The sequence below is a fragment of the Pelophylax lessonae genome, assembly GCF_965119305.1.
Source record: "Pelophylax lessonae genome assembly, chromosome: 10".
Taxonomy (NCBI): Eukaryota; Metazoa; Chordata; class Amphibia; order Anura; family Ranidae; genus Pelophylax; species Pelophylax lessonae.
In genome coordinates, this window is record NC_138777.1 from 117,517,701 (window position 1) to 117,531,157 (window position 13,457).

Below are 13,457 nucleotides of genomic sequence, written 5' to 3' on the forward strand. Positions count from 1 at the left end.
ATGGGAAAAATCACAAAAATTAACGGCAAAAGGGTTAACGGCAATTTTCATTTTTATTGTTTCACTTTAGGCATAATTAAAATCACTGCTTCCCAAAAAAAAAAAAAAAAAATGTATTTATTTTTTATTGATACATGTCCCCCAGGGCAGTACCCAGACCCCCAAGCCCCTTTTTATGGTCAATTACTTACATAAAAGCCTTTAAAATGGTCACGTTTGATTTTTTTCCTGTGCAGCATTCATAGACTTCAATGGGGTTTGCTATTCAGGTTAGAACATTTCTCCTTTTCGGGGGTTCTGCTGCAAACCGATAGGGTGGTTTTCTGCCCACCTCTACCACTAGTGTGGTCAGTTTTTAATAGGAAAACAGAGGGACTAGCAGGAACACCAGGAATTTCACACAGAGGAAACAATACAAAGAGTACAGGATACTTTCTCATACAAGTACATGGTACAGCAGTCACATGAGGAATATGAAGTTTTGGGCCCAATGGCCTAGAGAAATCTATGGTTGACAGACCTGCTGTCAACCTTGTTAGATACATCAGTTGGTTCCGGGTAGTGATGGGGGTGTGATAGAGAAGGTGACAGGAGGGAAGAGGGGATTGGAGACACACGGCAACGAAAGGGACTACACCTTCTATTACCCAGCACATGGGGTGTACTCAGGAATAGACCTTTTCCTATCAGATAAATATACCTTACAAAAAGGTATCAGCATCCTCCATTGGCGTAATCATGTGGTCTGATCACATCCCTATCTCTATTGGTTTGATACTATTAAAAACGCCCAGCTCCCCCTCACCCTCTATATACACTTAATCATTTAAAATCCCATATGCTAGCCATTGGCCTATCATCACAACCTAAAAAAAAAATTGCGGGCAACGCTCCCTACTTGTGGGCTCCTCTAGATAAGGTAACATACTTAGGAATTCAGCTTACCTCTCCAGCCTTTACGAACCAAGCTCAAATTTCAAAGCGTTAACTAACACTTTAATAAAAACGTGCTCTTCCCTCAAATCTCGAAACACCTCATGGGCGGGACGTATCCTTATCGAAAATGTTTTTTATTACCACATATTCTATACCTCTTTTGAACCTTGCCTCTCCCATATTCTCTAGTACAGCTAAGAAGGATCCAAACCATTCTGCAAAACTTTATCTGGGACTCTAAAAAGCCAAGCCTCAGAAAAGAGACTCTCTGCATGCCAACTAAAATAGCAGGCATGGGGGCTCTCAATGTTACGGCCTATTACAAGGCTACCATTCTATCCCAATCAAGGCCATGGTGGACTCCAACATTAGGTCTTCCCTGGACCCAAATCTAATTTGCTGCCACAAACTCTAATTTAAAACATCTGTTAAGGGCCACAAAACTTCAACAATCTCCTCCATCGCAATTCCTGGACACTGTTAATGCAACTATCAAAGTATGAAACACAATGGTCAAAATGTGTCAAGGCCCTTCACAAAGTTCTTTTCACTCTCTCCCACTAAGATCTCTTGAACCATTAATTCCAGGAACCTCCTTGGCTGACTGGGACTGAGCCGGAATCCACAATATTGCACAGCTCTTTACCTGCAATGACCTACTTACCTTTCAGGAGCTTAGTACAAAATACTCCTTGAAAATATTTGAAGGAGGTAGGAGGTTTCAAGTACAACATGCAGTTCAAAGGGTTACTCTGAGCCCTTCAGAGGACATCTCCCAAAAAAAAATTCTGTCCCTAATTGGCACTCCTTCTCATATCGCAATGGGAGTTTCCCAATTTTACAACCCTCTCATCTCTGGAACCTCCGGCAAAACACTTCTTCAATGGCCTGTCGGGAAAGAGTCTTCCAATTCTTATCTGACCTCAATCAATGGAACACAGCTTCAAGGCTTCCTCTGAAACACTCCAAATGCCTCTCCCACTGGGAATCTTCCCAAAAACTACCTCATAATTGGTACCTAACTCCAAACAAGTTGGCTTCTATTTTCACCAAATACTTCTCACAATGCTGGCGAAACTGCGGGCATACGGGCTTGCCCCCACACATTTGGTGGCTTTGTCCAAAAATAAATTACTGGACTTTCATCACTAAATTACCACTTACACCAGAACCAAAACTAGCCCTGTTCAGATTAGGACTTGACTTCTGGCCTCTAAAGTTCCGAACCCTCCTAACTTATATATTCATAGCAGCCAGACTCACAAATACCAGGAGTTGGAAGCAACAGACACCCCCAATGTAGCTATAACCATCAAAATTCTGAATGAACACTCGCAACTCGAGTTTATGTTCACCAAAGCAAACCTTCTTCTTGAAAAACTTGATTCCCCATGATCTCCATGGAGCTCTCATCCCTCTTGCAAGTTGCCTCAACTCTATCATCTTCTGACCAGCTATAACAAACTCTGGACTCTAAACCTCCCAAATAACCTACAAATGCTTAATACGGGGCCATGTGCTAGCTTACCCAATAGCTTATTTACAATATGGTGTTACCCCCCCCCCCCCTTCTCCCCTGACCTCTTCTACCTGGGCTTCTGCCCATTCTGCTCTTTCTTTTCTATCACTATTACAAAGCATTAAAAAGAGTGTAATAAGAAATGTAAAGGTGAAATCAAGACGGCTAAAATAGAACACGAGAGACATATAGCGGAAGAGAGTAAAAAAAAAAAAAACACAAGAAATTCTTTAAGGATATAAATAGTAAGAAAGCGAGGCCAGAACAAATTGGCCCCATAAAAGACGACAAAGGGACAAAGGGAATCTGGCCACAGAGGACAGAGAGAAGGCAAAAGTGTTAAATAATTTCTTCTCTTCAGTCTTCACAAAAGAACTGGGGGCTACACTAACCCAGCATGTAATGCAAAACTAAATAATACACCTCAGGAAGTACCCCCATGGCTAACAGAGGATAGACTTAGAACTAAACTAGAGAAACCTAACATAAATAAATCACCAGGACCGGATGGCTTGAACCCGAGAGTTCTTAAAGAGCTCAGCCGGGTGATAGCCAGACCATTATTCTTGATCTTTAAGGATAGTCTACAGACGGGTATGGTGTCAGCTGACTGGAAAAAAGTCAATGTGGTACCAATATTTAAAAAAGGGCCGAGATATATCCAGGTAACTATAGGCCGGTCAGTATAACATCAGTAGTCTGCAAAATTTTAGAGGGGATGTTAAGAGACTATATACAAGACTTTAGTAATGAGAACGGTATTATTAGTAGTAATCAGCATGGATTCATGAAAAATCGTTCATGCCAGACCAATCTATTAAAGAGGAAGTAAAGTCATTTAAAAAAAAAAAGCCCTGTAAAGAGAAAGGCATAATGAGCTAGTATGCATTGCATACTAGCTCATTATGAAGTACTTACCTTAAAACAAAGCCCCCGCCGTGCCGCCCCCTCAGCGACAGGACGGCACGTCCTGCTTCCTGGTTCACGTCCTCCGGCCATCTGATTGGCCGGAGGCGCGATTACATCACTCCCGCGCATGCGCGTGGGAGCCACCGTTCACGGCACTGGGTTTTGAAGGAACGGCACAGGTGGCCGTTCCTTCAGAGCGCATGCGCCGATGACGTCATCTGCAGTATGCACTGTAAATATCTCCTAAACGGTGCAAGTTTAGGACATATTTATAGCACCTATAGGTAAGCCTTAATATAGGCTTACCTATAGGTAAAAGTTTGTGAAGTGGGTTTACAACCTCTTTAACCTTCTACGATGAAGTGAGTTGCCATCTAGATAAAGGAAAGCCTGTGGATGTGGTGTATCTGGACTTTGCAAAGGCATTTGACATAGTTCCCCACAAACGCTTACTGTACAAACTAAGGTATGGACCATAGGGTGAGTACCTGGATAGAGAACTGGCTCCAGGGGCGAGTCCAGAGGGTGGTGATAAATGTGAAGTACTCGGATTGGGCGGGTGTGGAAAGTGGGGTCCCCCAGGGTTCTGTCCTGGGACCAATCCTGTTTAATTTATTCATAAACGACCTAGAGGATGGGATATCTAGCACAATCTCTGTATTTGCAGACGATACTAAACCAAGCATGCCAATATCTTCTATGCAGGATGTGGAAACCTTACAAGCAGACCTGAACAAAATAATGGGGTGGGCAACTACATGGCAGATGAGGTTTAATGTTGAAAAAAGTAAAGTACTGAACTTGGGCATCAGAAACACGAAAGCAAGCTACTCACTAGGGGGGGGGGCGCTGGGTGAATCCAAGATGGAAAAAGGACCTGGGGGTACAAGTGGACAACAGGCTTTGCAGTGGCATGCAATGCCAAGCCGCTGCAAGCAAAGCCAACAAAATACTGGCATGTATAAAAAAGGGGATTCACTCCAGAAATAAAGAGATTATTCTCCCACTCTACAAGACCCTGGTCTGGCCACATCTGGAGTATTCCGTCCAGTTCTGGGTACCGGTCCTCAGAAAGGATGTGCTGGAACTGGAGAGAGTCCAGAGAAGGGCAACAAAAATAATTAGGGGTATTGATGATCTCAGCTATGAGGAAAGACTACAAGCATTGAACTTATTCTCTCTGGAGAAGAGACGCTTGAGGGGGGATATGATATCAATTTACAAATACTGTACTGGGGATGACCCTAGCATAGGGAACAAACTTTTCAGAGAAAGGGAATACAATAAGACACGTGGTCACTCACTAAAACTAGAGGAAAAACAGTTTAACCTTAAATTACGTAAGGGGTTCTTTACTGTCAGAGCAGTAAGGATGTGGAATTCTCTTCCACAAGCAGTGGTATCAGGAGGGAGCATCGATAGTTTAAAAAAACTATTAGACAGTCACCTTAAAGACCACAACATACAGGGGTACACAATGTGCGGTTAACAGCAAACACACACACACACACACCATAGGTTGAACTGGATGGACTGGTGTCTTTTTTCGGCCTCACAAACTATGTAACTATTAAAACTACCTACAATACAGTTTCCACTTACAAAACTATTGTATAACAACTTACTGAACCTGCTTGTTTCTTATTGTTAAACCAAATAAAGATATATTGAAACTAAAAATAATTGTTTATATTGCTCAGCAGCATTGATCAAAGAGCTATTAGTGAAATATAGAATGAACAGGGGGAATTAATAGATAACATAACATAGTATATATATATATATATATATATATATATATATATATATATATATATATATATATATATATATATATATATATATATATATATATTCCTGCACTTCTAGCAAATTCAGCGGGAGCCGATCAGTGGGTACCTCAGACATGATATCCATCGGCACCCCCCAATCATTCATTAACCACTTCCATACAGAGCAGTTTGACACCCTTCCTGCCCAGACCAATTTTCAGCTTTCAGCACTCTCACACTTTGAATGACAATTGCTCAGTCATGCTACACTGTAACCAAACAAATTTTTTATCATTTTTTTCACACAAATAGAGCTTTCTTTTGGTGGTATTTGATCACAACTGGGTTTTTTTTTTTTCGTGATATATGCAAAAAAAGAGCAAAAATTTTGAAAAAAAAAACATTTTTTTAGTTTCAATTATAAAATTTTGCAAAAAATTAATTTTTCTTCATACATTTGGGCCAAAATGTATACTGCTACATGTCTCTTGTAAAATTAACCCAAATTAGTGTATATTATTTAGTCTGTGTGAAAGTTATTGAGTCTAGAAGCTATGGTACCAATTACTGAAAATTGATCACACCAGAAGTACTGACTGCCTATCTCCTTTCTTGAGGCCCTGAAATGTCAGGACAGTACAAATACCGCCCAAATGACCCCTTTTTGTAAAGTAGACAGTCCAAGGTATTTAGTAAGAGGCATGGTGGGTTTTTTGAAGTTGTAATTTTTTCCCACAATTCTTGGGAAAATGAAGAAAAAATTTTTTTTTTTCTTTTTTTTCCCACAAAGTTGTCAATTTATAAGCTATTTCTAACACATAGCATGTACACAGCAAAAATTACACCCACAAATACATTCTGCTACTCCTTCCGAGTATGGCGATACCACATGTGTGAGACTTTTACACAGCCTGGCCACAAAAAGATACTCCACGTCCAAGAAGCACCTTCAGGCGTTCTAGGAGCATAAATACACATAAAACTTTCTTACTACCTATCACACTTTTCAAGGCCCTAGAGCACCAATACAATGGAAAAGTCCACAAAATGACCCCATTTTGGAAAGAAAACACTCCAACGTATATTCTATGAGGCATTATGGGTCCTTTGAACATGTCATTTTTTTCCACAGGTTTTTGGAAAATGTGGGAAAAAAATGAAAACTTTTTTTTTTTACACAAAGTTGTCAATTTATAGGATATTCCTAACACATAGCATGTACACAGCAAAAATGACACCCCAAAATTCATTCTGCCACTCCTCCTGAGTATGGCAATACCACATGTGTGAGACTTTTTCACAGCCTAGCCATATAGAGGGGCCTAACATCCAAGGAGCATCATATCATGCATCCTAGCCACTTGCCTAGGCCTATTTTTGACATTTGGTGTTTACAAGCTAAAATCAGTTGTTTTGCTAGAAAACTGCTTAGAACCCCCAAACATTATATATATATTTTTTTTAGCAGTGACCCTAGAGATTAAAATGGAGATTATTGCAATATTTTTTATCACACCGTATTTGCGCAGCGGTCTTCCAAACGCAATTTTTTGGGAAAAAATTCACTTTTTTTAATTAAAAAATAAGAAACCAGTAAAGTTAGCCCAATTTTTTTCCATAATGTGAAAGATAATGTTACGCCGAGTAAATAGATACCCAACATGTCATGTTTCAAAATTGCGCACGCTCACGGAATGGCGACAAACTTTGGTACTTAAAAATCCCCATAGGCGACAATTTAAAAATTTCTACAGGTTGCCATCCTTGAGTTACAGAGGAGGTCTAGGGCTCAAATTATTCCCCTTGCTCTAACGATCGCGGCGATACCTCACATGTGTGGTTTAAACACCGTTTACATATGTGGGCGGGGTTTCCGTATGCGTCGCTTCTGCGCGCGAGCAAACGGGGACAGGGTGCTTTATTTTTTTTTTTTTTTTTTACTATTTATTTTATTTATTATTTTTTATTTTTACACCGTTTAACAAAAAAAAAAAAAAGGATAATTTTTATTTCTATTACAAGAAATGTAAACATTACTTGTAATAGAAAAAGGCACGACAGGACCTCTTTTTTGTGAGATCTGGGGTCAAAAAGTCCTCAGATCTCACAAGTACACTAAAAGATAGAAGGAAAAAAAAAAAAAATTATTATATAAAATGAAAAAAAAAAAAAAAAAGGACCTTTAAACCGGTTGCTAGGCAACAACATTTTCCGTAGCTCCTGTCCTCCAAGACCATAGAGTCAAGTGAGGGCAAGCTTGCCCTCACTCGACATCCTGTCTGTGAGGATCCGGGACCGGATCGTTTTCCCCGCTGCCGGCGGGTCCGGTAAGCGGGGAAAAGGACCGGACGCGGCGGGGGGGTGGGGGCACCTCTTCCGCCATCCCAGAAGGGTGATCCCACGGCGAATCCGCCGCTGGGACCACCCTTATCGGAAAGCCAACCGTCCACCGTTTAAAAAAATACCAGGGTTATGGCAGCTATCTGCTGCCATAACACCGGTATTTAGGTTTAAACGGAGGACGTATATAAACCTTTTTGGACTTAGACATGGTGGCTGTATGAAGGGCGACAGGTACTCGGGTACTTTGTTGGGCAGGTGACAGGTACTCTGGTACTGATGAGCAGGTGGCAGGTACTCGGGTACTCCGATAGGCAGGTGACAGGTACTCGGGTACTCTGATGGGCAGGTGACAGGCAGGTGATAGGTACTGATGAGTAGTACTGATACTGATAGGTGATACTGATACGTGATAGGTACTGACGAGTACTGATGAGTAGTGATGGGTACTGATGAGCAGGCGGCAAGTACTCGGGTACTTCAGGCGTCAGGTACTCTGATGAGCAGGTGGAAGGTACTCGGGTACTCTGATGGGTAGGTGACAGGTACTCAGGTACTCTGATGACGGGTACTCCGTTGACAGGTACTCAAAGTACCCGAGTATCCGTCATCAGAGTACCCGAGTATCCGTCATCAGAGTACCCGAGTACCTGTCATCAGAGTACCCGAGTACCCGTCATCAGAGTACCTGCGTACCTGTCATCAGAGTACCCGAGTACCTGTCATCAGAGTACCCGAGTACCTGTCATCAGAGTACCCGAGTACCTGTCATCAGAGTACCCGGGTACCTGTCATCAGAGTACCTGGGTACCCGTCATCAGAGTACCCGAGTACCCGTCATCAGAGTACCTGAGTACCCGTCATCAGAGTACCCGGGTACCTGTCATCAGAGTACCCGGGTACCTGTCATCAGAGTACCCGAGTACCCGTCATCAGAGTACCCGTCATCAGAGTACCCGAGTACCTGTCATCAGAGTACCCGAGTACCTGTCATCAGAGTACCTGATGGGCTGGTGACAGGTACTCGGGTACTTTGATGGGCTAGTGACAGGTGCTCTTTATTGGGGGGGGGGGCAATCAGTGTGTTTGGGGTGCACTATGATTGGTAACTAGCTGTTACCACACTCTCTTCCTCACACAGGATCAGTGTGTGAGGAGGAGAACACGGTGACAGCTAGTTACCGTGTTCTCTGTTGACATTTGTGACCGGCTGTGATTGGACACAGTCGGTCACGTGGTAAAGAGCCAATTTCATTGGCTCTTTACCTAGATCGGGGATCGACTCTGTCCGAGGGACGAGCCTCGTCCCCGATCGCTGCTCTGCGCGCCCCCGGGGGCGCGCATTGCAGAGAGAACGAGCGGCTCGTGCTGGAGCCGCTCATGTGATCGGCTGTGATTGACACAGCCGATTGCGTGGTAAACAGCCAATTTCTATTGGCTGTTTACCTTGATCAGGGATGGGCTATGTCCGAGGGACGAGCCTCACCCCCGATCGCCGCGCTGCGCGCCCCCGGGGGCGTGCAGTAGCAGCTAGAGCGGGCCGAAGTCATATGACGCCCGCCCGGATCCGTACAACCACCATGCCGATGTGATATTACTATGACTCGGTATGGAAGTGGTTAAATAGGCAGAACGGCAGTATGCCTATGTAAACATGGCAGATTGCTGTTCTGTTAGTACAGAAGGCATGGATCCTGTGTTCCTGAAAAGCAGGTACATGGATCCAAGTCTTTCCCTAGTAAAAGCACTTCCCACACAGTGCACAAACACAGGCAAGGCACACAGTTAACCCTTTGATCGCCCCTAATTTTAACCCCTTCCCAGCCAGTCATTAATACAGTGACAGTGTATATTTTTAGCACTGATCACTGTATTAGTGCATTAGTGTCACTGGTACCCAAAAAAAAAAAAAATGTCCCTTAGTGTCTGATTTGTCGTAGTCCCGCTATAAGTCGCTGATCGTCGCCATTACTAGTAAAAAAAAAAAAAAAAAATCCCATAAATATATCTCATAGTTTGTAGACACTATCACTTTTGCGCAAACCAATAAATATACGCTTATAGGGATTTTTTCTACCAAAAATATGTAGAACACACATTGGCCTAAATTGATGAAGACATTTGATTTTTTATATTTTTTTTTATTGGATATGTTTTGTAGCAGAAAGTAAAGAAAAAACATTGTTTTACAGAGGATTAAAATATATATTTTTTCTCAATAGCTTTTTTTTCCCCTTGTTCCTCAATGTGTATATAATCGGATTAGGCAATTGAGTCATTACAGTATAAAAGAGAGAGAAGACCTTGTTCAGCATACCTAGTTGTCCTTTTGTTGGAATGAAATAAACAGCGATTAGCGTCCCATAAAAAATGCACTCTACAGGTAAGTGAGAAGAATACATATTGGCCTAATATGACGAAGACATTTGATTTTTTACATTTTTTTTTAATTGGATATGTTTTATAGCAGAAAGTAAAAAAAAAAAAAAAAAATATATTGTTTTCTTTTAAAAGTTGTCAGTCTTTTTTTGTTTATAGTGCAAAAAATAAAATAAAGAAACGCAAGAGGTGGAAATCTCTATTTGTGGGGGGGGGGGGGTATCACGCGACTGCAGAATTGACAAAGTAGTGCAGTGCCGTATCACAAGAAATGGTCTGGTCATGAAGGGGGGTAAATCTTTTGGAGCAGAAGTGGTTAATGCTCGAACAGAATATGCCACATTATCTATTCAACATACTTATTTAACCTCCCCCCATCCGCGCTACAGCCTATATATGGCTGCAACGCGGACTTGAATTTTCGGGAGGCCGTCTTTATACGGCCTCCCAGTGACACGCCCCCCGTGCGCTCCCGCGAGCGCGCAGCGGGGAGAATCTGTGTCGGCCGTGTCCCTTGGACACGGCCGATCACGGATCGTGGTGAATGGCCAATCACAGCGGCCATTCACCACGTGATCGGGCCGTCCAATGAGCGATGATCTCATATGTAAACATATGAGATCATCTCTCATCGCCGGCGCTCCTTCCTCACACGGAGCCTGCAGTGTGAGGAAGGAGGGGGAGCCGTTAGCCGCCGGGGACACACAGGAATGTAATCAGGGCACTGATCACCAGTGCCCTGATTACTAAAGGTAAAAACATACACAAATTGCACCCCCATCAGTGCCCACAGTGCCCGCCATCAGTGCCCCCCATCAATGCCCACAATCAGTGCCCATAGTACTGCCAGTCAGTGCCCATCAGTGCCTGCTCATCTAGGCACTGATGAGCACTGACTGGCAGCACTATGGACACTGAGTGTGGGCACTGTCCATCAGTGCCGCTCATCAGTGCCACCCGTCAGTGTCCAGTGCCATCCGCCAGTGCCCATCAGTGCCGCCTATCAGTGCCCATCAGTGCCACCTCACCAGTGCCCATAAGTGCCACCTCATCAGTGCCCATAAGTGCAGCCTGTCAGTGCCCATCAGTGCCGCCTCATCAGCGCACATCAGTGAAGGAGAAAAATTTATTTTCAAAATTTACTCGCAGAAAATAAGAAAAACTTTTTTTTTTCAAAATTTTCTGTCTTTATTCTTTTTTTTGTAAAAAAATAAAAAACCTAGAGGTGATTACATACCACCAAAAGAAAGCTCTATTTGTGTGAAAAAATGATAAAAATTTCATATGGGTACAGTGTAGCATGACCGCGCAATTGTCATTCAAAGTGTGACAGCGCTGAAAGCTGAAAATTGGCCTGGATGGGAAGGGGGTTTAAGTGCACAGTAGGCAAGTGGTTAAAATGTTTATTTCTAATAAACCCTATCACTAACCTTTTTATTTTATCCTCTTGCTTGCGCGCTTGCTGTTTGAGTAGGAAGTTCTCATCATACATTTGTAAATATCTGTCCTCTAGTTCTTGTCGGGTGATACGAGATACTGCTTGTCTTGCTTTCATTTTCTGTGGAGATAAAGAATCTACAAAAAAAAAAAAAAATGGTAATTGGCACTAAGGAATAAAAATTACGTCCAACAAAATGTTATTATATATAACAACCCAGCATTATTCCTCCTATAAAGCCATAAAAGAAAAAGACCTCATCATTGGAGGAAGGACAGCTTTGACATGAAAAGCAACGCCCTACCTTTCCCAAGATGGCTGTCTTCTCACAGATAAACAGTGCAGAACAAGATACAGTATAAACTAGGGGGAACAAGCAAAGCAAGTGGGATTCCACTGCTGGCCTACCTCGCAAAATGCCAGTTGCTTAGGTGTCAGGTGGACCTCAGGTTTCAGTACATTTTGAGTCATTAAAGGAATTCTGTGGCCACAAAATACATTTTCATTTTGAAACATCATCAGCATTGTTATAGCAATACAGACATTAGTTATTTCTGGCAGTCCAGTATACGTATGGTTGAAAAATCTTCTTTTGTCTTGTAAGTTCTGCCTCTCTGCTGGCCATCTCTTTCCACAACTTTCTGGATTCACTGCAGAATTTTAAATTCTAAGGCTTGGTGCTTAACATGTGGCCATTTGGCACTATTTGTGGGGCCCTGCAGACACTAACCTGTGTTTCCCTATTGCCCTGCTATAGCAATGCTATCTAGCAGTCTCATGTAATGTGTGTCAAGTGTTTTACTGTCTCTTAAGGCATGTTCCCTGTCTCCAGCAACTAATATATCATGTTCACATTCATGCAGCATGTCTGCAGTCTCTGACCATCTCCTATATAATTTCTGCAGTCTCTGACCATCTCTTGTATCATTTCTGCAGTTTCTGACCATCTCTTGTATCACTTCTGCAGTCTCTGACCACCTCTTATATAATTTCTGCAGTCTCTGACCACCTCTTGTATAATTTCTGCAGTCTCTGACCACCTCTTGTATAATTTCTGCAGTTTCTGACCATCTCTTGTATCATATCTGCAGTTTCTGACAATCTCTTGTATCATGTCTGCAGTCTCTGACCATCTCTTGTATCATGTCTGCAGTTTCTGATCATCTCTTGCATCTCTTGACAGTCTTTGACCATCTCTACTATCATGGCTTTGACTATATCCTGTTGTGTGTCTCAGAGACTGAATATTCACTTAATTGTATGTTCAGGCCCTTTAGTGATGTCGGGAGCTACACTCTATGCCCCCCATATCAAGAAAGTTGATCACCACAGTTCTAAGGATTACATATCACATGGTATCTTACTAACTGCAAGCCATGATTTGTGTACTGAATCCACCTCTTGGAACCCTTCCTCTCAGCACCTCTGTAGTTCAGAAGACAAGCTCTGTGAATTTTGTGACACAGCAATGCAATTTACAGGACATAGTGAATATGGGTCACAAAATTCAAGGAGTAAGTTTACAAACTTCAAAACTGTTCATATTAGTAGGAACAGGCTAGACATATTTGAAAACAATGTGGAAAATAAGATATGATTTTACATTTTGGCCTAAGACATGCTTTAATCTGGACCAATTAGGCCTGACTTCCATACTTGTGGCAGGGCAGTGATCTAAAACTACTGATGCCACCAAGGCAATTTTATTTTTATAATTGAGTTTGGCAATTATAGCTTATTTAAAATAGTGCAAAATTATTTCAGTCCTATGTACTTTTCACATAAAAATAGCAATGTTTTTGAAAATGTAAAGGATAACCATTTTTAGCACTGTACTCTGTTCTAAAAGTATAGCTATTCATTAGGATATGACAGGAAAAAAAAACTACAAACCTTGAATTCCTGAAGGGCTTGATTCCACATCTCTCACCGGAAGATCTGCTGCTGTCTCATCATTTGGAGTGGCCATTTTAAGACTAGCAGATAATAAAGAAATTGTTTAGTTTAGCATGTTCACTACAATGCTCAGAAATAAAATGTAACATTAAAAATTACATTCTTTTTTTTTTTTTTTTTTTTTTTAAAGGTATTATTTTTTCTTTCAATCTTTTTTATTGGTTTTACATCATAACAAATATAACAAAAGCCAAAATACAATAGGAAA

At 41.8% G+C, this 13,457-nt stretch overlaps 1 protein-coding gene across 3 annotated transcripts in view; it reads right to left on the reverse strand.

The window, feature by feature from the left end:
• RPGRIP1L (RPGRIP1 like) overlaps window positions 1–13,457 on the reverse strand; it is a 478,852-nt gene that overhangs the window by 452,082 nt on the left and 13,313 nt on the right. For all 3 annotated transcript variants that reach the window (XM_082269857.1, XM_082269856.1, XM_082269855.1), the window contains exons 2-3: window positions 13,187–13,269; window positions 11,286–11,430 (exon numbers count right to left, since the gene is read on the reverse strand). In XM_082269857.1, the coding sequence (XP_082125983.1) occupies window positions 11,286–11,430; window positions 13,187–13,269 (228 nt within the window). The remainder of the gene's footprint in view (window positions 1–11,285; window positions 11,431–13,186; window positions 13,270–13,457) is intronic.